The 26180-nt window shown below is 44.2% G+C and overlaps 1 protein-coding gene across 1 annotated transcript in view; it reads left to right on the top strand.

Moving 5' to 3' along the window:
- LOC138287193 (centromere protein F-like) overlaps positions 1 to 26180 on the top strand; it is a 94495-nt gene that overhangs the window by 17315 nt on the left and 51000 nt on the right. The window contains exons 4-5 of the mRNA XM_069227554.1: positions 12840 to 13037; positions 13615 to 14028. Of these exons, the coding sequence (XP_069083655.1) occupies positions 12840 to 13037; positions 13615 to 14028 (612 nt within the window). The remainder of the gene's footprint in view (positions 1 to 12839; positions 13038 to 13614; positions 14029 to 26180) is intronic.

Below are 26180 nucleotides of genomic sequence, written 5' to 3' on the forward strand. Positions count from 1 at the left end.
GCGGGTGCCCTCAACAGGATGCACGGGCAGGGCCGGGGAGTCTCTAGACAATACAGCCGCCGTTTTAGGGGGCTAACCACACCCCCGTTGGATATCGGACATTGTTGGAGTATTAGCTCTATAAGGCCCAGAGCCCCGGGACTCTTTTCATTGTAGCACTCTAAACATTATTGTACCTGAACTGCAAGTTTACTACTGTTTCTTGCATCTAATATTTTTGGAGAAACTTCTAGAGCTTTAAGTTGTTCCTGAGTTTTGCCAGAAAACCCCAGTTTATTCTTGAAATGCTTCCTACTTACTCTCATGCAATAATTATGCTGAAGTTTGTAAGTGTACACTATTGTGTAAACACTTGTAAACTATTCTCAGTTGCGAATTGGTAGGTAACGTTGCTTTTTGTTGTTTCTAGTGTGCACCTGCATAAAGATAATGAGGGCCAGAGAGCCCCTAACGTACAAGGCAGTGCACAAGACAGTAGAGCAGTTCCCCCAGTAACACAAGCTCATTTTGTCTTGTTTTATTGCAACCCTGCTTCACCTCTGGGGACAGTTGATGGAACCAGATTGCTACTTTTTTCATTAAGCTGCCCCTGCTGGGATTGGAGGTCTTGCATTGTCTCCGCGGTTGCAACCAGGTGAGTGTGTGACGCACTAGAACCCGCATTACCGCAACTAATATAACCACTGTTAGTGTTACCACCTCTTCCACCATCGTATCACCGCACCATTTCCTCCAATTCTTCAATGTATTACCACAGTTCTGATTGCATTACCACCATCTTAACCACTGTTACCACACCACTGTTACACCTAGAATTACCACTGTTTGTACCAAAATATTTGTCTTCATTTACACCACCATTACCACCTCAGTTACCATCACCACCATGAATACCACCATTTACCCTACAACCATTGCTCAAAAAGTTAGTACCACCATTGCTATGGCCCTCATCAAAGTAACTACAATTTCAACTCCCACCATTACATCCATCACATTTACCACCATTAGCATCACTATCATTTCCATGACCATGTCAATCACCACTACTACCAAGCCACCATTTCTATTGCAATTACACTATGATTACTACCACTGCCATCATTAGCGCAACATCACCATTGCCAACATCACCATTACCACCACTATTGCCGCCACCACATTACCACCACAGCTACCAATACTCGCCATCACCACACCATTAGCTCTGTTAGCACATTACTGCCACTACGATTAACTCCACCACTATTACCACTACCCTGACAATTACCACTGCCAGCACCACTATATCCGCCACAATTACCACAGTAACTATCACCATGTATATTATGACTAGCAATACCACCTTTACAACCCTCAAGTCTTACCACCACCACACTACCACCACAATTACAGCACCTAACTTTACTATTACCACCAGCACTGTTATCACCACCGTCATCCCCGCCAACACAAATATTACCATCACTGTCATATTTCCAATACCACCACTGCATTCACCATGGCCACCACCATTACCACTCCCAACACTACTATTACATTTAACACCACCACCATTACCACCACTATTACCAAACGGACACCTTCATCATTACTACCATCACAATGAAACGCCCCATCCTTCCCACTACAAGCACCTCCACTGCCACCACTACTTCAGTCTCTTCCACCACCATTATCATCATTATTGTCAACATTACCCTCACCACTCATTCCTACTATTACCCTAAGCACCAATACCACATCACCAGCATCATAACTACTGACAATTAGCACCACTTTTACCATCATTACCACTACTGCCCCCACAACCACCCAAACCACCATTTCCACAACAATTATAGGCATGATTACCATCATTACAGCTATGTTGCCGCTATGAACATCAACACTTTCACCGCCATTGCCACCGAATTGACATCACCATTACACTACCATTATGGTCACCACTACCCATACCACAAACCCATTACCTTAAGCACCATTATCACCACCACGATAATTACCAACTCTACCGCCTTTACCACTAAAACCACCCCCTCCTCCATTACAAAAAAATACCCACTTTTGGACTTGGCCTTCTCAGAAGGGTCACTCCCAAGCTGTTTACTTTCTCCTTTCCTGTTTTGCTAACTTCTTTTTTGTTGGCCTTGGGACTTTACCACTGTTAACCAGTGCTAAAGTGCTTGTACTCACTCCCTAAAACATGGTAAAATTGGCTTCCACCTGACTGGCATATTTAATTGACTTGTAAGTCTCTAGTAAAGTGGCATGCCATATAACGAGGGCTGGGAATTAAATACTACCAGTGGGACTGCAACATTTATTTTGCCACCACTTAAGAGGCCCCTTAAAACATGTCTCAAGCTTACCATTGAAGCCTGTGTGCAAGCTTGTGTGCAGTTATAAACTGCCAATTCAACCTGGCAAAATAAGACTATTGCCAAGCCTAAATGCATAGGTCACCCCTAAAGCAGGCCCTAAGCAGCCCATAGGGCAGGAAGCAGAGTACTTTAAAAGGTATGCATTTATTTTTAAATTTTACGTGTCCTGGTAGTGAAGAACTCCTTAATTACGTTTTCACTACTGTGAGGTCTACCCCACCATGGGATAACATTAGGTTCCCTTATTACATTTAATATTTGAAACTTTTGTTTGGGAGTAAGTAAAAATGCCATGTTTGGTATCTAAGGAATTATAATTTTAAATCCTTTTTAATGGTCAGTTGAATTTTAAGTGACAATTTTGAAAATGCCACATTTAGAAATGTTGGAGTTTTCTTGTCCTCACCATATGATGCCTACAGCCTGTTTCCTGGGTCACATGACTAGGTATAGTTTGGAGACAGCCTTTGTGTATTCCTCCCAGATAGCCACACAATATGGGGCTTGGTGTTGGTAGGGAAGACCATCCTGGCATTAGCAGGGGTAAAGCTGTGCACAGACGCACTTTCATTTCAAAGACACTGCCTCAGCTCACACACAAAAAAATTCACACTAACCTATTGTGACTACAGATAGCCTGGGAACAGGCCAGGGAGGCTGGAAATTCCAGACACTTCAGTGAGGGGAAGCTGTAGAAGTTTCTTCCACTTAAAAGCTGACACCAGCCACGTAACTGGGACCCACAGACCTACTCTACAGTTGACTTCTGGACCTGTGATGGCCTCTCAGAGGACTGCCCTGCTGCCTCTGGCCTGTTGTGTACTTCAGAGGACTGCCATAATGCAACAAGATGTGGCTCCTCTGAAGCCTGCCTTGTGCCCTCAGAAGGCCATCCTGCTGCTTGAGACTTGCTGTTTTCCTTGAACCCAGGACTTCCAGAGTGACTGCAAGAGCTAGTTGGCTGCCCTCCTGATCAGAGCCCCATCTTGAATCCACACTTAGACCCAGCCTGAGTGAGTCCTTACCCACCAATAACCTCCCTTCCCCACCCTGGCCTCTTGAAAGTGGTGTTAAAGGTGCACAGAAAGCACAGATCCAAAACTTGGGACTTTAAACATTTTTAACCAATATTTCTCTGAGAACTGACAGGAGACCAGGACCTGCCCTGCTCCCTGATACGCCCAAGGTGTATAGCCTATTGGCCTTACTTTGCAGTAGCTCCTGTTACATTTTCCTTGCAAAATGGGTATCACAGAGCCCTGTTTGGCTACAGCCTGCAGCTTTTTCCCGCTGGAGATTTTCGACTTCTATAAAAGAGACTTAGGGTCTGATTTAGATTTTGGCAGAGAGGTTACTCTGTCACAACAGTGACAGATATCCTGTCCGCCAAAATCTAAATCCCATAGAAAACACTGGGATTAAAATTTTGGCGGGCGGGATATCCGTCACTATTGTGACAGTGTAACCCCTCTGCCGAAATCTAAATCAGGACCTAAGTCCAAATGCAGAAATCTTCACAGCAATTTCATGCAGCGACTTCCAATGGCAATGCCCTCCTCCTCCTCAGACACCACTGGCTGCTTTGCCCCCCTGAACTTTACTTTTTTACAAATTTCTTTTAAGTCCTAAAGTAGAGACTGAGCCCAATCCACTTCATGTATCTGAACCATTCTCCAATGCGGCCAGCCACAACTTTTGACTTTGCCTCAGTCTCTGCCACTTCCCTCTTCATTACCATCACTGTTACCTTCACCATTAATTTGTCAGAGTTACCACTATTATTTTCATCATTACTACCAGTACCACTATCACTTTTACCATTACCACCACCCTAACCACCTCCACCACCATTGGTAACACCACAACAAATAGCCTATTTGGACCATATCCATAACCATCACACCCTCACCCCCACCATCAGTATTACTCTCACCACACCACAATTACACTGCCATTACCACCACCACCACAATTACCACCATTACCATCTCTACTGTTAACAAACAGTATTAGCACAGCTAATACCTCTGCTAACACCAACAGTACCACCATCACTATCCCCAATCCAATTATCCTTACTGCCATCTTTCCTTAGACCATCATTACTACCACCGCCACTATTCAACCATTACCATCCCAGTTACTAGTACCACTACTATCACTGCCACCATTTATGCAACTATTACCACCACCTTTACCACCAAAATTATCATTGCCAACATTAACATTATGACCTGTATCCCAATGTTAGCACTACTATCACCATGGCACCATTATCACAACCACAATCATTAGCACATTGCCATTATTATCGCTACCGCTCATACCACCCTTAGCCGTACAATCATTGCTACCACTGTTAGAACCATCTTTACTGTTGCCCTCATCACAGTTACCATGAGTACAACACCCATTACCTCCATTAGCACCCCTGTCATTTCCATGACCTTTGCAGCCACAATTGACACCACTACTACCATGCCACCATTTCTACTGCAGGTACCACTACAATTACTAGCACTACTCTCATTATCACAACCATTACCATTGTCAACATAAAACACCACTATTGCCACCACATTACCACTATGGCCCTCATTCGGACCTTGGCGGGCGGCGGAGGCCGCCCGCCAAAGTCCCGCAGTCAAAATACCGTACCGCGGTCGCAAGACCGCGGCGGGTATTTTGACTTTTCCCCTGGGCTGACGGGCGGCCGCCGAAAGGCCGCCCGCCAGCCCAGGGGAAAACGACCTTCCCACCATGAAGCCGGCTCATAATCGAGCCGGCGGAGTGGGAAGGTGCGACGGGTGCTACTGCACCCGTCGCGTATTTCACTGTCTGCTATGCAGACAGTGAAATACTAGCGGGGCCCTCTTACGGGGGCCCCTGCAGTGCCCATGCCATTGGCATGGGCACTGCAGGGGCCCCCAGGGGCCCCGCGACACCCCCTACCGCCATCCTGTTCCTGGCGGGCGAACCGCCAGGAACAGGATGGCGGTAGGGGGTGTCAGAATCCCCCATGGCGGCGCAGCTAGCTGCGCCGCCATGGGGGATTCAAATGGGCAACGGAAAACCGGCGGGAGACCGCCGGTTTTCCATTTCTGACCGCGGCCAAAGCGCCGCGGTCAGAATGCCCAAGGGAGCACCGCCGGCCTGTCGGCGGTGCTCCCGCCCCCGTTGGCCCTGGCGGTGCAACACCGCCAGGGTCATAATGAGGGCCTATATCTGTTATGACCCCCATCATCACAACCACTTTTTGCTCTATCATCACATTATTATCACTACAATTAACACTACCAATATTGCCACTATTATGATAATTACCAAAGCCACCATTACAATTACCACAATAAATATTGCCATGCTTAGTATGACTGATTATACCACCTGTACCACCCTCAAAATACTACAAGTAGTACCACTTTACTGGGGATTTCAAGTAAGTTGAATGGGCCAACTGGGTGTAAGCCAATCTTACCATGATTACAGGCTAGAGCACGAGAACTTTAGCACCGGTTAGCAGTGGTAAAATGTGAAGAGTCCTAAAAGCCAACAAAAATGTGTTCAGAAAACAGGAGGGTGAACGCAAAAGGTTTAGAGAAGACCATGCAGAAAGGGCCAGGTCCAACAACCACCTTTACAAGCACTACCATTATCGCCACACTACACTATTACCAGCTATAGGAAAACCAGAAAGGGAGCACCCTGCCTCACAGTCCAGCATGCAGTCAGCCCCAATGAATCATGGTAAATGCAGTCAAAGTTCATTTTTTATCCATAAAGTAAACCATTGTTTTTCACATTAGTAGGTGCAGCAAGTGCTGTAAATCTCTGGACACATGTTTCTGGGTTTAGCCCTTCATCAGCAGAGAGCAGCTTTGTCTGTGGGGTTGCTGGAAATGCTGCCAAATGTCCTTTCAGGTTTATGTACCACTCACTGGCATGCAGGTGCTCAACCAGAGCTCGTCAGCTCATTGGCTCAAGGGAGCCTTCTTAAATAGGAAAACCAGAAAGAGAGCACCCTGCCTAACAGTCCAGCATGCAGTCAGCCTCAATGCATCATGGTAAATGCAGTCAAAGTTCATTTTTCATCCATAAAGTAAACTGTAGTTTTTCATCTTAGTAGGTGCAGCAAGTGCTGTAAATCTCTGGACACATGTTTCTGGGTTCAGCCCTTCTTCAGCAGAGAGCAGCTTTGTCTGTTGGGTTGCTGGAAATGCTGCCAAATGTCCTCTCAGGTTTATGTACCTCTCACTTGCATGCAGGTGCTCAACCAGAGCTCGTCAGCTCATTGGCTCAAGGGAGCCTTCTTAAATAGGAAAAACAGAAAGGGAGCACCTGCCTCACAGTCCAGCATGCAGTCAGCCCCAATGCATGATGGTAAATGCAGTCAAAGTTCATTTTTTATCCATAAAGTAAACCGTAGTTCTTCACCTTAGTAGGTGCAGCAAGTACTGTAAATCCCTGGACACATGTTTCTGGGTTTAGCTCTTCATCAGCAAAGAGCAGCTTTGGCTGTGGGGTTGCTGGAAATGCTGGTTGCCAATTGTGACCTACCTCATTAATATTAATGCGGCAGGTCTATTTGCGACCCACAAGGCAATCGCAAAAGAAACTCAGTGGAGTTTCTTACATTTGGATTTGCGATTCCCTAATTGCAATTTGCATGGAATCGCAATTAGGAGATCTCAAATCCAAATATTTGCACATGTAGCCCTTTGTTCTCATCACCACTACACTATCATGACTACTATCACAACTGTTGGACATTTTTGCTTATGCAGGGTCATCCCCAATCTTTTTGCCTCCTGCCTCCTACTATTTTCTGACCTATTGCTGTTGGTTTTTGAACTCTGAGCACTTTACCACTGCTAACCAGTCCTAAATTGCATATGCTCTCTGTGTGCAATTGTATGTAATTGGTTTATCCATGATTGGCATATTTGATTTACTAGTAAGTCCCTAGTAAAGTGCACTAGAGGTGCCAGGGCCTGTAAAACAAATGCTACTAGTGGGCCTGCAGCACTGGTTGTGCCACCCACATAAGCAGCTCTGTAATCATGTCTCAGACCTGCCATTGCAGTGTCCGTGTGTGCACTTTTAACTGTAAATTCGACTTGGCAAGTGTACCCACTTGCCGGGCCTAAACCTTCCCTTTTCTTACATGTAAGGCACTCCTAAGGTAGGCCTTAGGTAGCCCCAAGGGCAGGGTGCAGTGTATGGTTAAGGTGGGACATATAGTAATGTGTTTTATATGTCCTGACAGTGAAATATTGCTAAATTCGTTTTTCACTGTTGCAAGGCCTGTCCCCTCATAGGTTAACATGGAGGCTACCTTTAAATCTGACTAAAGTGTAGATTCCCTTTGGGAGCGGATGGACCTGTGGAGTTTGGTGTCTCTGAGCTCACAATTTAAAAAATACATCTTTAAGTAAAGTTGATTTTAAGATTGTGTGTTTGAAAATGCCACTTTTAGAAAGTGAGCATTTTCTTGCTTATACCATTTCTGTGACTCTGCCTGTTTGTGTATTCCCTGTCTGGGTCAGTTTGACAGTTGGGCTGGCTGCACCTCACACTAGACAGTGACACAGCAGCTGCTACCTGGCAGCCAAAGCACAAAAAAACAGGGCTAACTTGGTGGGCAACCTCTAAGGTTGCTTTCTGGGTCTGTGTCACATTGCTCTAGACATGAGTCATGTCAGGCGTGAAAGAGTATGTTGTTTAATACCAAACATGACCCATTTTGGTGGTACCATAATGGAGCTGACAACATTGTGTTTACCCAGGTACCAGCCCATATTATCCTATGGGCCATTGTTCACTTAAGTAACCTTCGGTGGAAAAGGCCACTATAGGACATTAAGCTTTCACTTGTATGTCCAGGTCTTTAATATACTGCACCTTGCCTCCTGTACTCTGCAGGCCTACCTTAGGAGTGACTTACATATATTAATGGCAGTGCTGGGTAGTGCCACACATTGCGTTGGCACAGCTGGGTTTGAGCAGTGTGCACTGCTTCTGAAGTCTGCAATAGCAGTCCTGCTGACAGCAGATTGCGAGTGTCATGCAGGGTGGCACAATCAGGGCTTCAGGCCCTAGTGACCCCTTTTATACCGATGCCTGGAGTACCACTGGTACCATATATTAGGGACGTATAAGAGAGTTAAAGTGCTTGCCAATTAGGGATACCAATTCACAGTTAACAATTTAGGGAGCGAGCACTGGCATTGGGGCCTGGTTAGCGGGCTCCAGTGCAGTTATTACCAACAGTATCTAGAGTAAAAAAGGGGGGGGGTGACCATCCAAAAAGGGCATTTTCCTACACCAATACCACAATTAACACAACCAGTGCCACCACATTGATCACCGTTACCACACTACCAATCCTATGCAACCATTACCACAAGCACCAATACCACCACTACAGTTAACACTACCACCACTATAACCATCTCCAATATAAAAACAACAACTACTACTGTTTTCACTGGCACAGTTGATACCACTATTTCCACCATTATAACCATAGCCACCATCATTACCACAACCCTTAGCACTACTCCACTGTCACCACCACCATTATCACTTGTATTGTTCATCACCATTACCACCACCACCATTACCACAACTGTTACCACTACCACTAATGCCACCACTTGTGACGCCGGGGACTACCGCAGCATCCCTTTTCCGGGCCACTGTCGGGCCGGCAGTCTACGTTTCGGGATGCCAGAACCGCCACAGCACATTTTTTGGTGCTCGTTTGCCGTTTTGTGCCACAGTGTAGCCATGAAGGCACATTTTGTGCTCCGAGTTGCGCCCGGCCCCTGGCAGCCTCCCTGACTTCCCTACCCACTTACCTTACTTGGGTCCTTTTTCTTTTTTCTTCTATTTTCTTCTTTTTCTTCTGTCTTTGCGTCTTCTTTATTCTTGGTCATCCATATTGTCTTCTTCAGTAGTGGTTGTCTTCCCAGCATGCTTTGTTCCTTTACCTTTTCTACATGGCTTTCTTTCTCATTCATTTCTATGTGGCTTTTCCCAATCCAAGATGGTGTTGTACATTCTGCCTGTTTTGTCACTTCCTGTTACATGGTATATAAGCACTGCAGTTCCCTCCTTCCTTGCGTTGCAAACACTTCTGTCCTGGTGGTGATCCTCGCTCCTGTTTCCAGTTTCTTCTTGCTCCTGCATTTTCCCTGTGGATTTGATTTCTATTTTTGTCTTTTTCATTGTTTTTCCTCTTTTTCAGGAGTTCCTGTGATATATTGCTTTTCCCATTACTTGGGTTTTTTCCTCTGGGACTCCTTCTGGAGGGTATGGTCTTCCTAGGCCTTTTTCTAGTCAGCAGCACCGTGGCTACTAGAAGGGGGTCGCCCTTATCTTGGCCAGTCCAGAACCAGTAAGAAACCAGGTGTCCCCCAAATACTTCAGCCTACAGCGGTAAGAGACGTGCAGACCGTGACACCACTACTACCCCATTATCATATTAATACCATTACCACTACCATAAGCACAGTCAATAGCCTCAGTATTACAGCAATCATCTCCACCATTACCAACATCACCACCACCACCACCATTACCACAACTGTTACCACTATTGCCACCAGTACTACCCCTATTATCATATTAATACCATAACCGCTACCATCAACATAACCAATACCACCAGTATTACAAAAAACAACTATTATATTTGTCAATACCACCATTATCACCTCTACAGCCCTTAGCTGTTACCCCCACCACATTACCACCACAAGTGCAGCACTGACTTGAATTACTCCTACCACCACTTCCTCCACCAATGATAGCTCCACTATCAATACTGCCAACACAAACATTACCATGACTGTCACACTCCTATTAACAGCACCATTACCACTACCACCATTACCACTACCAACACTAATATTACCTTTAGCACCACCACCACCATTAACACAACTATTACCAACAAGACCATTTCAGTTGACTTGACTGTTCAGCATTACCACTACTCAACCAGTACCACCAGCATTAGCACCACCACTGTTATCTGTGCCACCACCATTAACATCTTCATTAATGTCAGCATTACAACCACCCCATTAGCATCACCAATACACCAACACACCAACATTAACAGAAAAATAACCACCAGTATTTTATCACTGCCAACACCACCATTACCACCATCTCTTGCTGCATTTACCACAGCACCATTACAACCTCCAGTAGCATTACCCTGACCATTAGCACCACCATTACTATTCCATCATTACTACCACTATCAAAATTGTCATTACCCCCTCCATTTCCATCACTGTCATAAATACTACTATTAACACACCACTGTTATTACCCTATTGCTACCTTTACTGTTACCATCATCACAGTTACCACTACTATTCCTTCACATTTAACAGCATTAGCATCACTATCACCACCGCAACCATTGCTTCTACAATTGCCTCCACTACCATTACTACCACCACCAGCATTACCACTGCTGTCATTAGTATCACCATTATAAACACCACCACCAAAATTGCACCACTATTGCTTCCATTACCATTACAATCACCATTACCACTACTGTCATCACCACCTTGAGCCCCACAATATCACCACCACCATCATTTCCACCATTAAATCACTGTTGCCTCCATAATTACCACTGCAAATACTACCATCTTAACCACCATTACCAAACTACAGTTACAACTACTATTACCACTATACTGTCAATGCAATTGCCATCAACACGACCATTACCACCTCCATTACCATCACCACATATAACACCACTGACTACACCACCATCTCCACAATTACTGCACTGTTACCACTGTCAGTACCACCATTATCACTAATACTACAACCATGTCCACTACAACTATTATTTGCATCACTAACACCACTGCCATTAACACCACAACCATTACCACTGGCAATACCCAACATTACCACAATCAAAACTGCCATCTTTACTACCACCATGTTACCATCATAACTACCATCACCACCATAACATCACCACCGTAATCAACACAACCACCTCCATACGGAGCATATTAGCAACTACTATCAACATTATCAATATATCAATGACAACCACCGTTGCCACCATTACCATCACTGCTATCACCATCTAAACTGTTGCTACTCCAGAATCACCATTACCATACCCAGCATTTCCACTAATATCATTACTATTACCATTCCAAGGTTGCCCAAGAGACCTCCCCCTGCCAAATATAAAATTGCCTATTGGCCATGTGATCATATCTTTATATTGACAAGAACCATTGTCATGGTGAATCCTGTCAATGTAGGAAAAGTTTGACGGGCAGTGCCTTCAGCCTTGATGACCGACCAAAGTGGGAGTTTTTGAAAAACAAAAAATGAATGGCACCAACACCCTGGAAGTTCGCTTCCAGAGTTTGAGGGTCATTATTATGTTTTTTCCTGTTTCTTAACACCATGTAAATATGAAAGGCAGTGTAAAGTCCTTCCTCTTATGGCCTCTTCTCCGTCAGGCCAAAAGGGGCCTCAGTACGCCCCCCCCCAACCCTAAATGAGAGGGACACAACAAGTGTTTGGTGAACAGGGACTCCGTCACAGTTGTGACAGAGTACCTGGTCCACCAAACTCTAAATCGGGCCCTAAGTCTCTAATCCCAAAACACTTTGCCCTGCATTCAGTACCCCAGTCAGAGTGAATTGTGCCCTCTGAGATCATTGAAGGGGCACTGTAATTTTCATGGGCCTTCTGAAATCTTCCACTGCTCCACTGAAAGCCATACCTGACTCATCTTTAGAACTGAAAAACCTGATCACACCCTAACCTGTTTCTCATCTCTCTTCTTTGGATCTCCCTCTGCAACTATTACCTGCTCATCACTTACAAGGCTACATTCTTGTCACAGTTCAGCTATGATAAGGTCAATTCCAACAGGCCCAGGTGGAGAAACCAAGAGCAAATCTATTCTACACGTAGCAGTCCTTAAATTAATTAAATTCAAGACCCTGTTCCTCCTTCTGGTAAACACTCAATACTTACCTCTTCAAGGCCAGCCTTCTCTTTCAGGTTGAGTGAACACTCATGGTATTATTTTTATGAGTTCTTTAGAGTTCTTTAATGTAATGGGTTGTACTCTTGCCTAGCTTACAAAGCACACCATTATCCCAGCGGATAGGCCTTTGCTTTAAAAATACTCTAAATTAATAAAACTCTTACTTGGCAATACTCTCTCAGGAAGTGAATTTCAAAACAATTATTAGAAAACCTGAATGAGGAAAAATAATTATACATAAAACATGCCACAGTGCTCCAACAACCTGCGTGAACAAAATGTAGGCACATAGACCCTGTAGAGTTTAGAAGAGGGAGTATGTGTTTCATTTATTTGTAATGCCCTTAAAATTTGCCTTCCGTCATTAATATTGAGTTTTCATGTCCGTTCATTTGTAGCGTTCTCCCGATGAACTGGAAAAAGCTGTGTTGGAAGCTACAGACACTCTTATTGGAGGTTTATTGTCGCTCAAAGACAAAGTCGGCCGAGTTCTGAGAAGGCAGTCTGTTAAAACATCAGACCCAATTGATGTTGGAGCAAACTTGATTGAGGAAAATAAATCAGCAGATTGTGTAGATTCAGCAATTCTGGAGCAAGTGAGCACAGTGTGCCTTTCATTGGGTGTTTCTGGATTTTTTAATGTGCTTGCCAAAAGGGGCTTATTTTCTTACAGTGGTTTACTGAAATGTCTACACATTATCCAGCATCCTAAAGATGCTATTGGGCTGTTTTGATTCTGTAGAATAGACCTGGGCAGTAAACGGGTCTCCATCCTTCACTCCCTGTCCTTTGTGGTAAAGGGAAGGTTAGCATACAGAAAGAGAGTGAGAGAGATAGAGATAGAGAGAGAGAGGACGAGCAATTGTCTTAGGTGTCAACCTAGAGGTGCAAAAAGCACCCAAGAGGTGCAAAGGATAGATGTACAGAAACTCTTCCTTGGGGTAATCCCTAAGGAAGCATAAGGAAAAGCCTAGGTGGGCACATGTTTACATTCTACTTATGGGGTCTATTTGAAAACAACCAGGGAACAAAATGTAACTGTGGTGTTTGATTTCAAAGGTTACCTGGATGAGTGTAGGAGAGAAAGCATAAACGCTTCTACTAGGTAGTACTAGTCATCATTCTGTGCTGTATAACATTTTATAAGGACTGTAAACTTAATTTTTTTCCTAGCGGTCTGTCACCGATACCGGGCAGAGGCTTCAGAATATCATTCATCATTCTATAAATTCTGAAGATAATAATGTGGCAACACTAGGCAGCTTCACAAGAATAGAACCTGTATTCATCAAGCACCATCCTCCAACACAGCATCTAGAGGAAGAGGTTAATGGAACCGAAGAAACACATGGTGCAGGATCAAGACAATGGGATGCACATTCACAGGAAACAGACAAAGAGTTGAAGGCCACTGAGGAGACATGTAGTTTTGGATTCAAGGGGCTGGAACTGCCAAAAGAACAAATAGAAAAAGAAGTGGAACTCAACAAACAGACCGCCAGACCAGAATCAGAAGAATGTATCCCCATCGGACAAGAAATAGAGAAGGAGAAGGAGAAAGCAGAGATTGAAAGAATCAGAGAGTGGGTAAGAAATGTAAAATATTTCCTCCTATGAGAAGTTAGGAAGAAAGTAATATGGGAGGAGGGGAAAGGAGGTTTGATAACAAAAATATTAGGAAAAAAGGAAATAGACAAGTGTAGGGTTCATTTTTTAAGATTAATGTTTTTTTAAAGACTTTCTTTATTATCATCTAGCATTTCGGTACATACGATGTAGCAGGTTCAAATACTTATGCTGTAGATCATAAATTACAGTTATGCAATACTTTCTTGACAAGTAAACACCCCTTAAACTTGATATAACCAGACCACAGCATTACATGTTCAACTGCATTTCTTAATCCCTCTCCAGCCCCTAGAACTTGAATATTCAGTGCCATAGGAGTCGCAAGTAAGGGGGACCCCCCTCCCCACCCCTTGTATCTCTGTAGATTTAGGCTTGGAAAATGTAGATATGGCTATGTGTCACCATTAGCCTAATCTCTGTCGGGGTCTAGCCACGATGTGGCTTCTTGGGCTTGCAGGGTATTGGGTAGTAGTGCATGGGTGATGACCACCCAGGCATTCAATACCTCTTCAACTTTAGCATCAGTTCTAGTTTTTCTCAAGTGTGCCTCTTCTGCATTCGCCCACTGCAGGACGTGTCCTTCGGGGATGGGGGTGAGCCAATGTTTGGTAATGCACTTTTAGCTACCACCAGACCTAGGATCTTGTATCTTCTAGTGAGTTTTTTTTTGGGGGTCATCCAGTAGGAGGCCCAACAAACAGTTTTTAATAGTTAGCAGAACATTCCATCCTGTCACTGACTGTAATTGTGCTAGGATGTTGATCCAAAACTCAGATACTTTCGGACAGTACAACATCATATGAACAAAGTTCACTCCAGCAGCCCCATACTGAGGACAGGACCCAGTCCTAGAGGGGTGAATGCGGTGGAGGTACCCAGGGGAGAGGTATGTCACATGAGTAACGTTACACTGAATCTATTTGAATCTAGCAGGATATGGCTGTCTTACGGACCTCCCCATGTATCTTAGTCCATTCTCGGGGTGTAATCTGTTCTGCACTGTACAGTTGCCATAGATCTTCCACCCTTAATTGCTGCTGTTGTATGTCAGAGCGAAGTGCACAATATGAATGTAAAATGAGTTGTCGTCCGCTCGCCATAGCCAAGAGAGTGACCATAGTGTGGGTGGGTTCCAGTGCATTGGGGAATGTAGGCCACAATTGATGTACCATGGCTGCAATTTTGACATACTGGAGGAACTGTCCCTTGCCTAAGTTAAAGGTTGTCTGTGCCTTTGCAATGAGATAAAGCAGCCAACAGGATAGAGATCAGCCGGAATTATGCAGCCACGCTCACGCCACTTATATGTTACCATCACTTGGGCTATACGTGTGAAAGGAGAAATTATCCAATCTCAGTACTGTCTTTACAGCTCTCTCCCACATCTGACCCATTAGGCGTATTAAATGCGGGAGGTGTTTAGGTATTCCATCTCACAACTTCGGGAGTTCACTCAATTGGTATCCGTCATGAGATCCCTCTAAGAGAGGTCTCTCCCAGTTCCATTCCCCATCGAGACGGGATGGTGTGCTGGAGCTGGGCTGCAAAGTAGTATAATTCTAAATCTGTTACTAGCCCACTCCCTCTTTAGGGTGGCTGAATTGACCCAACAGGGTTTACCCTACCATAAAAGTTCCACCAAGAGCATATCCAGCTCTCGGAACACTTCCTTTGGGATTCTGTAGTAGGAGCCCTGCATGATGTATAAACATCTTGGTAAAACAACCATCTTTGCGAGAGCTATTTTCCCCATCAAGGTGTCGTGGTTGGGCTCACGCTCCTACGTGAGACTGCTGGTTCAGGGATTACAGCACTTTTGTTTGTAGGTGACTGAGTCACTCCTACAACAAGTCACAACTTTCGGCCCAGCCCTCCCGATTCACAAGCAGTACCTCACCAAAAACCCAAACAGTAAAAGGTGATTTCTGGCAGCCTTACACATGGACTGTAGATTACAACATCTCAGGGGAGTTGTGGTGGAACTGAAGTTATACTTTTCTCACGTTAGCAATAGTCTCAGTCACACACAGGCAATGAAGGAGACTGCAGTCTACGGTAAAATGCATGAGCTGCTAAGATTAGGATAATAAACAAAAAAAGAAGAAGAATTGTGAAGATGAGAGTCGTGAATACAGACTCCCACCATTTTGCAATGAAAATGAAATGTACAATCCCTAACACAGAGAACATAATCCCTAATCTAATGAGAGCTAGGTGTGATAAACGTAATCTGCCAGTACCATGTCCATTAGAAGCACCCCCCCCCAACCCTTGTTTCCTTGGAACGAGGTCTCTAGGTCAGACTCTGTGGTGGCACAAAGGGTGATTTTTGCAGCAAAGTGACGTGCAGTGTAGATGGCATAGATGGCATCTGGAAGGAATCCTTCTGATAACCTTGTCTGTTTGAGAGATACTTATACAGATCATGTAGGACCCCTGACACAGGTATGTTCCCAAACAATTGATAAGGAGGAAGACTTGTGGCAGCAATTATGTAAACAATCCCTAACAAGTGTACATTATTTTTCTGTCACACATAAGTGAGAAAGGGACATGATGTGAATACCTACGTACATCACTTGATTATTACGCTCACAGTGACACCTTCACGGAGTGGCACTGATAACGCAAATCAAAACATTTTTATAACTATAAATAATGGCAGCTATCGTAAAAAGACATAATAAAATAAATGGACTAAAACAGAGCACGCTAAGTTTGTTAAAAGTCACTAAGGGGGCACAGGCCTGCAAACCAAAGGGCTAAGGTAACCTCCTGAGTCCCAATAAAAACTAAATCAAATCCACTACAAAGGAACGTCGAAGAGTGTTCCAGAATCGTATGGAAGACCATAGACTTGACAAGGCTCGCCCTACATTATTAGTATAGAACTGGTCCCACTCTTGCGTTATATACAGGCCCAGGTACTTGACTTTGTTTATCGTCCCTGGTAGCTCCATTCTCAAGAGACTCTCGAAGAGTTTACCCATCAGAAGTTCGAGCGGGAACAAGGTTGACTTAATTGTTTTGACCTAGAGGCTAGATAGCTCCCAAAATTCACCCATAACATTCAGCGTGATGGGGACCGATATATCGAGGTCTAGGAGGTAGATCAGAGCATCGTCTGCATACAGGGAAACTATGTGCTCATTAAGTCCCAACCAAATTCCCCATCCCTTTAACATTTGTCAGAATTTACATGCTAGGGGTTACATTGCAATTGCAAATATTAGGGGAGACAGGGGACATCCCTCCCTGGTACCCCTCTGTAGTATGATTTTGTCTGATACATATCTGCCAGTACGAACCCTAGCTCTGGGCTGAGTATACAGTAATTGTATCTTTTGAATAAATTGGTGGCCCAATTGCATTTTGCCCTGTACAGACCAAACATAGTCCCAGTTGAGGGAATTAAAGGCCTGTTCAATATCTAGAAACGCTAAGGCATATTGATCAGTTTGGAGCTGCTAGTCGAGCAACACATGTGCCAAGCGGTTTAGGTTATGGAGGGTGTTTCTATGTGGGATAAACCCTGACTGACCTTCATGTATGAGGGTCTGGAGGTGGGGAAGCAGACAGGCTGCCAGAATGCTGCTAAGAATTCTAATGTCAATGTTTAGCATTAATATGGGTCAGCAGGAACCATCATCCAGATGATTATTGCCGGGATTAGGTATTACCGCTACTAGAACCTCCATCATAGACTGTGGAAGACATCCAGTTTCATACGCCTCCTCGTATACTTTTGATAATCGATCTGCCAATACTCCTGGGAAGGCCTTTTTAAAGCTCAGATGGCAGGCTATCACTCTGGGGGCCCGTAGCCTTTCTTTAGTCCTCTGATGGCCTCTAATATTTCCTGCTTGCTAACTGGGACCCATAAGTGTTTGCAGTCCACCACAATGACAGCTTTCAGAGGTAGGGTGTGCAGGTAAGCTTGCCTGGATGCCTCATGAGAGTTCAAATTCGGTTGGGTATATACCCTCCGCAGGTGTTCCATAAAGACATCGTTGACTTGATGTAAACTTCTCAACCCTCTTGGTCTCAAGGTCAGTATTGGTCTGGGCTCCTTTTCTGCTTGGATTAAACGGGCCAACATGCTCCCCGACTTTTCTCCCTCCGAGTACCACCCTCTTTGGGCAGCTTTTTTAGGATGTTTTTCCAGCTGGAGTCACATTTCATTCAGTTAACGTTTCAGGTTTTCCCATTCCACTCTCAGCGCTGGGTGCTCTGGAAGCTTCTTCCTCAGCCCTTCCAGCTCTCTTTCTCGGTTGGATAATACCCTCTCAAGCATACAATGCACTCCTGTTGTGGTGACCATGCAAACCCCCCCAGAGGACCACCTTCATGGCATCGCACTCAAGTGCAGGGCTCCCAGCGGTATGCCTGTTCTCAGTGAAATAGTGTGTTAATGTCTCCAGGAGTGTTGAGCAGAAGGCTTGGTTAGGGAGCGCTTCAGGTTGTAATCACCATAGGGACACTCTTCGGCGTATAAATAGCAAGAAGTGGGTAGTATTCAGATAGGTATCTCGCAAGATAGTGCACATGTGTAGTGGAAATATGTAATCCAGGCGGCTGTATGTCAGAGTGGGGGGGATAGCAAGAATAGACTCTGGTGTGTGAGTGTTATTGGTGCAACACATGTGTGTAGGACCTGGTTAAGTGAGGTGGTGAGATCAGGACTTGGTATTCGTTTTAGGGGGTGATCGGTCAATATTGCCATTTAATACACAATTGAAATTGCCATAATTACTTCAGCGGAGGACGGAACTTGGGCCACCCTCAACAGCACGCCCCAAAATTCCATGTAATCAGTATTTGGCTCATAAACATTAACTATGGAAATATGATGAGCATCTAACAATCCTTTCAGTATGACATACCGTCCCACCTCGTCTGATAACAACCTACGTGGTTTAAAAGGGATCCCGGGTGTGATCCAAATGAAGGGCACCCTTCGCTCAACCTGAATACGATGTGGCAAAGATCTGGACACGTCAACATCTCAACAAATATTTAAGGCATTCCCCCCAAAGGGGTGTCTTTAGTAAAAGAGCTATAGCCACCCCATATCACCAATGGGCGTTGTAAATCCTACATTGTTTTGTGGGTTTGTTAAGACTCCGCACATTCCATGTCAAGATTTTATATTCAGTCCCTGGGTTTCCCATTTGTAGTTAATTGGTGGTTGGGATCCCCTCCTCTGTAGTAGGTTTTCTGGGGGAAGGAGAAGGCCCAAAGTTCTGCAATGGACACTCTCCCCCTCATTGGACGCAATGCAGTATGGTGCCCGGTATGGTACTAACCAGGTAAGTCATCCTGTGTCTGTTAAGAAAGAGCAGTGAAAACCAGTAACACCCATAAAGAGGGAAAACTACCCTGTCTCCAATTCCCCCAAACCCAGGCAGTAGCTGCAAAACCCTTCTGGTATCGAGACTACCAAGAGGATTGGAAACCCCTCCCAGATTCTCCCCTTCCCGAAAACCTTAACAGTAACTATATAGTGGAAAAGTGGGTTTGTGTAGAATCTGTCAGAGACCACTAGTGCCCCTTTGTCATGAGCCCAGCAAGACCTCAGTAAGTCTGGGGCACTCTGGTCCTGAACTGTCCCGTTTCGATCTTCTAGTGTGTCGTCCCCTGCCATCTCTGTGTGTCTACCAGAGAGGAATCTCCAAAGAGCTATCGATATTATATCAACCAGTGTAACCCCAATTCTGTGGTCTCCAAACCCTGCCATCCTCCGCAAAAAGAAATGACCTGATGCAGAAGTGGAGCCGGGTCAGTTTAGGTCCACATTGCTGCCTCCTCCCCATCAATATTATTTATTCAGCTAAACGATCCATATTCTGAGTGTCTGAAAGATGAGTCAAAGGGAGGAAGAGGTTTGGTGTCGCTTTGATTTCATGTTCAATGCAAAGTGTTCCATCCTCTGCTATCAGTATTCTGTTGACTGCAGCTTGCTGTGGTACCTTGTCCTGGTGTTTAGACACCTGAGAGAAGTGGGACGGCAGTCGAGTTTTCCTCTGCTTAGGTTCGCTCCAGCCAGAAAAGTTCTCTCTATGATTGAGTCCCAGAGCTTTGATCCATTCTATTGCCTCCTGTATTCTCAAAGAAATATACCTTATTATCATGTTGAACCCGCAGTCTGGGTAGAAAAAGGAGGCTATATTTGATGATATTATGCTCTTTCATCTTCTTTTTGACCCCAAGGAAGATTCTCCTGAGCTCTTGGACTCTTCTTATATAGTCTGGAAATACGAGTCTGGGTAAACCTTCGTAATTACGTGAGCCATGAGATCTCACATGCTGTATGATAAGGTCCCTATCTCAATAGTTGAAGAAATGCTCTATGATTGCCCGTGGCGTTGCACCAGGCCTCGGCACTGGGCCAAGTGCTCTATGTGCACTATCCACTGTAAAAAATGTAGAGAGGCGTATAGACTTTAAGACTGTGGCAATCCAGTCTTTGAGAAATAGTTCTGCGGATGGCCCCTCTCCCTGTTCCGGAAACCCCACCAGTCTGAGGTTATTGTGGCGCGACCAGCCCTCTGTATCCTCCAGTTGCTCCGTGGCTTGGATGGCGTTTTTGTTCTTCGGGTACTGCTGTTTGCAACTCCCAAAGTGTGGTGTATAATGTAGCCACCTCCCCTTCTGTGGTTGTAACTCTCTCCGCCACCTTGCAGAGGGCAAGTCTGAGATGGTTTATGTTGATTGCCATAGTGTCCATTTTATTTTCTAGTGCCTCTCGGGTCCCCCTAATTGCCTCCAATATTTCGGTAGTGTCCTCCAAGGGTCCTAGTTGGGCTGAAGGGTCCCTCCCCTTCGAGGTGTTCGTTCCATGCCCAGGGGTATTATATTGAAATATCTTATTTGTTTGAACCCCCTTGACTGTTTTCGTCTCTGCCCATGGTGGGTTCTCTGTATTTATTCAGGCATGTGCTGTGCTCCCTGACTGTCACTCCGCAGTGGTGAAGGGTTGTTCTATCCAGGGGGAACCAGGTCATCTCCGGGGCATAGCACCAGGGCCCGTTGTTGTGTACTTAAGTCAGGGAGCTTAGGGACTTTAGGTAAACTGTGGGTGACAGTTATATATGCCTTGCTACTTCCCACACCTCTCCTTTGTCCATTAGATCGGGAGTGAAAGTTTTGGCGCTGTACTGTGGGAGTCGGAGCTGCCGTGTTCTCCAGCAGGGTGTCGTCATCCTCCGGTCAGGAGATGTCACATCCCGTGGCCCCCTCGAGCCGGCCTTCCTAAGCACTTTCCCTCCATTTCTGCGCGTCCACCCATTTCAGCGAGATTCCCTAAGGTCTGAATCATGCTGACATGCCCTTCACTCGGGCACTCACTATCTGCTCCAGTGTTCCTGTCTTACTGTCCAGCAGCCCTGGGAGAGTATGTATGGCTGGGCCAGGAAACTTGTTTGCATTGACTTATCATCCCCCGGAGACCCCCAGGCTTCACCAGTCGCTCCTCACACAGCCACCATCTCTTGCAAATCACACTGTTGCTCCAATGCAGTTCTTGCACATCGCAGGGATCTCAGGGACAGGCCCCACCATGCGCTTTGTTTTTTCAGCACCGGCTGCGCAGGGGGCTGGGCAGGATCCGCTCGCACATCCACATTTTCCTCCGTCTGCCCCAGCCCAGAACTCTGTAAGTGGAGGGTCACAGTCCTGTTTAGTCTGCTTTGCAGACAGTGAACATTGTGAGGGTGATGGTGCACCCCGCGCTTGACAGCATTGCCGCCGGCTCAATTACGAGGCAGAGACAATGCAGGAGGCTGTTTCCTGCTAGGCCAGTTGGCGGAAACTCAGGTTTCCACCTGCTGACCTAATTGGAAACTCTTAATGAGGCCGGCGGGGAGGTAGCCTGTATAGCAGCAACCTCCCCGTCGAAAGTTCGGCGGACAGTGTAAACCGTCCGCCGAACTTGTAATGAGCACCTCTGTATGTAATCTACCAAACTACTGAAAACAAAATATGATGAAAATACTATCCAAAAAGGTAAGTATGTCTATATTCATTTAAAAAAACAAAGGTTACAGGGACGTTATAGTTAGGCTCACATTTTAAACGTACAAAACCATAGAAATTTGCCAGTTATAGTTAGAGTTACCTCAGGTAAATATAACTTGTGCCCTAAGGTAATTAACCTCGCCCCCTCGCCAAGCACAGTTTTTTCGTCCAAAATGTTACTGCAAGTATTACATTATCAATGATGTTACCAAAAATGTCATGAGTGCCGTAATTTGGGGGGTCATTAACAGTTCAAGACGAGGGCGCTACCTTAGAGCACGAGTTAGAGTTACTTGAGGTTACTCTAACTATTGCTTTTGCTTTTCTTTTTCTTTTTTTAGCCCTTTATGGGCTTTCTGGGATCGTGGGGGGGCCATCAAGAGTTCCCCAGCTCCCCTGGGACTTGGCCCACCAGGGTGCTTAATATTCATGAGGTGCTGTAGCCCACGCTTTTTGTTGTTGTTGTTTTTTCATCTGATCCACGTATACGCCACGTATCCAAGGCTCTGCCTGTTTTTTTTCATTTGAATTTTTAATTTTTAATTTTTAAACAAGCCCTTTACGGGCTATCTGGGACCATGGGGTAAGCCTCAAGGCCTTCCCCTAGGTCCCATTGCTTCAGCAACTAAAGAGCTGCTTTACGCAGCAGCTCTGTGGTTGCTGAAGTAAATCTTTTATCTCTGTACCCTGCACTCATACCTGCGTGCAGGGAACAGAGATGAAAGCTTTGGTTTTTGACAGTGGGACCTGCTTGGCAGTCATGACTTGGGGCAATGAAGAATACCGTTATGGTTGAAACGTGTTACCATTGCAAGTCAATTCTGTGAAAGACTGTATAAGCCTTAAATAAACATCGTAGTTGTTTGGAGTGCCGGTTGGTAATTGCATCTCTTTATGAAAAACAAAAATATATAAATTATATATATATATATATATATATATATATATATATATATATATATATATAGAGAGAGAGAGAGAGAGAGAGAGAGGGCAATATGATCAAGGCCTCGTGGGTCCAAAACACGTTATTCTAGGCACCATTTAGCAATAAACAACGGTTGCAATCCAAGAGAAATGTCGGTGTCCTGTTGCTTGTTGACAGGCTGGATGTTGTGTGGAATATATATATATATATATATACATATATATATATATATATAATATAATCACAAATATAAAAACAATGTTTAAACTTTTTTTAACTACATTCAAATTACGGGTAATCTAAGAATTTATACTAAACTACACATAGCAAAAACAAATATAAGAAAATAAAAAAACAAGCAAAAAAATTGCATTTAAAGCTTCTAATTTTGTAATAACTAAAACTACTTTAAAAACTAGTAACAATTCAAAATACTCTGCAGTAGGGGAAGTGGTGGACTTTGAAGAAGTCAGATTTACTATTCTAGCTCCAATGTAAGCAAAAACAGTAAAAGATTGGGCTTTGGTGGCACTAGATGTACAATTCCCAATCCAATCTGAGTAACACTAGGAAAAGTGTTGCACTTTAGAAGGGTTATATTTACTATTCCCGTTCCCCTCTTAGCAACAGCAGAGAAAGTGATGGTTCTTGAAGAGGTGTAATTTATTTTTCCCACTCCAGTGTAAACAAAAACAAGAGGGAGTTCCTCAATAATGAACATAGATTGGAAATTAACAATGAAATTGGTTAAAAATGTGCCTCATAAGCATGCAAACACACAGAAGGGAGTCATCTGTGGCCCCGGTATCACTCGGTCCAGGAATATTATACAGTGAACAGGACCAAAAGGGAGATAAACTATTCACTGTCAGAATATGGGGCAACTGTAATTGATGCAATGCTGATTGATGATCATGATCACAAAACTAGTTACCTCAGTCACTTTAAGCACTTCAGGCACTTTAAAATGATAAGGCACTCAAGGCACCTTAGGCACTGTAATCACTTTAGGTATTTTATGCACTTTAGATTGCCCATGCAGCTAGAAGTAAAGCCAGCTCTTATGATATTTGACTTAGGCTACTAATATTGTAGACATTAGTTAGTAATATCTAGAATGGGGATACACAAGGATTACATAAGGATAGTTTCATTTAATGTAATCGGACTCAATATTAAAAACAAAGTTAAGGCCATAAAAGCTTGGATCAAGGGACACTCTCCAGATGTCATGCTTCTTCAAGAGATGCACTTCAGGGACAAGAATCATGATTCATATAGAATGTTTACAGACTGGGCTGGGTTCTGCTGCATGCAGAAAGGTGGCTCTTTATGTTGGCAGATATTTTCCTTTCGAGGTTATGTTCTCCCAGGTTGACACAGAAGGTAGATGGCTGCTAGTGAGTGGGCTCTTAAACAAAACAAGGCTTACAATAGCCACTCTATATGCACCAATTTCAGGTGACTCAAAGACCTTGACTGAACTGTACCACACATTGCTTAATGTACCAGGTTTGTTGATCTTGGGGGGAGATTTTAATTTTCTCCAAAACCCAGTGTTGGATTCATCAACAGGTTTACGTAGGCAGAATAAGCCACATATGACCAGCTGTTCGACTCAGTTTGCCAGTGCCCTCAATCTCATAGATCTTTTGCGCAATGCATATCCAGATGCCTGAAAGATCTCATGCTACTCAGCTAAATATAACTCTGTGCCCAGACTGGATTTTCTTCTTAGTTCACGTAATTTGCAATTAAAAAATTACACCCATCTCTAGAATGGATTGTCCGATCACGCTCTGGTTAAAATGAGGTAGCGGGTATTAAGGTTGAAAGGGTAGGAGGCAGGTGGTCCTTTAGGAGAGAAAATTTGGAAGAATGACTTAGAGGCATAGACACCAAAATCACACATTACTTTAAAGTTAGTAGAAACTCGGCCCAGGTTGGGAATATCTGGGAGGCCTTTAAAGCAACTATTCGTAGTCATATTACTTCTACAGAAATTATACAGTAAAGAAACCGGGTGACTCAGAGGGCAGAGTTGGAGACAGCATTGAATATTGCGAGTATTAATGTTTCGCACTGTAGAACTCCTGCTAATAAGGGGGCGCTTAACCTGCAACAAGTTGCATGCGTTAATATTAATTGACACAAGGCTATGTCACCAACTCTGCTTATCTTCAGCAGGTATACAAAGAAAGTGAGATGTGTGGTAGGTTTCTTGCACAGCAGGTATGGGAGCGGGCTTCGCAAAATAAAATCACTTTGCTTATTGAGCAGTGCACACATCTCCCTATAACGGATCCAGTAAACATTCATAAAGCTTTCCTTAAACACTATACAGAAGTATGCAATAAGCAACAGCTGGTAGATGCTGCTTAATTAAGCTCTTTTTTAAGTAAACTTCCCATCCCCAAGCTACCAACAAATCAAGCTCAGGCTTTGATGGGCAAATTTATGTTAGAGGAAGTAGTGCTGGCTGTGAAATCATTGGCTAGCGGTAAAGCTCCCAGGTAAGATGGCCTACCAACCAAATATTTTAAGAAATTTGTGCCAGTAGTAAACCCTAAATTACTAAAATTAGCAAATCATATTCTAAAAGGGGGAGATATTCCAATTTTCTTTCGCACACCTGTAGTTGTAAGCTTCTTAAAGAAAGGCAAGGATAAGGGTAACATCAATTCCTACAGACCTATTTAGCCTGTAAAATGTGGACTACAAACTTTTGGGTTCTGTCATACATGCTGACCAGTGTGGTTTATTGCCAAATAGGCAATTATTCACTAACACCAACTTCTTCATTGAAGCTTTAGGCTATTTTACACAGAATAAAATACCAGCTCAGATAATGTTTTTAGGCGCCGAAAACGATCTTGATTTGGTCTGCTGTAGAAGTCTTTTTATCATTCTTAGGGAATTTGGCTTTCTTTCTAGTTTTATACAGATTGTAATGCACCTGTATAAGGGCACAATGGTACAAATATTTGTAAACTCTACTAAGGTTGGCATGTGTGAAGTGGGCAGGGGCATGCAGCAGGGTTTTCCCCTGTCTCCACTACCTTTTGCCTTGTTCACTGAACCATTAGCAATAGCTGTTCACACTAATACAGAAGTGGTACCTCCCAAAAGTGGGATGCTGACTATTAAACTCTATGCGGATTACATT

Source organism: Pleurodeles waltl, chromosome 4_1, assembly GCF_031143425.1.
Source record: "Pleurodeles waltl isolate 20211129_DDA chromosome 4_1, aPleWal1.hap1.20221129, whole genome shotgun sequence".
In the NCBI taxonomy this organism is placed as follows: Eukaryota; Metazoa; Chordata; class Amphibia; order Caudata; family Salamandridae; genus Pleurodeles; species Pleurodeles waltl.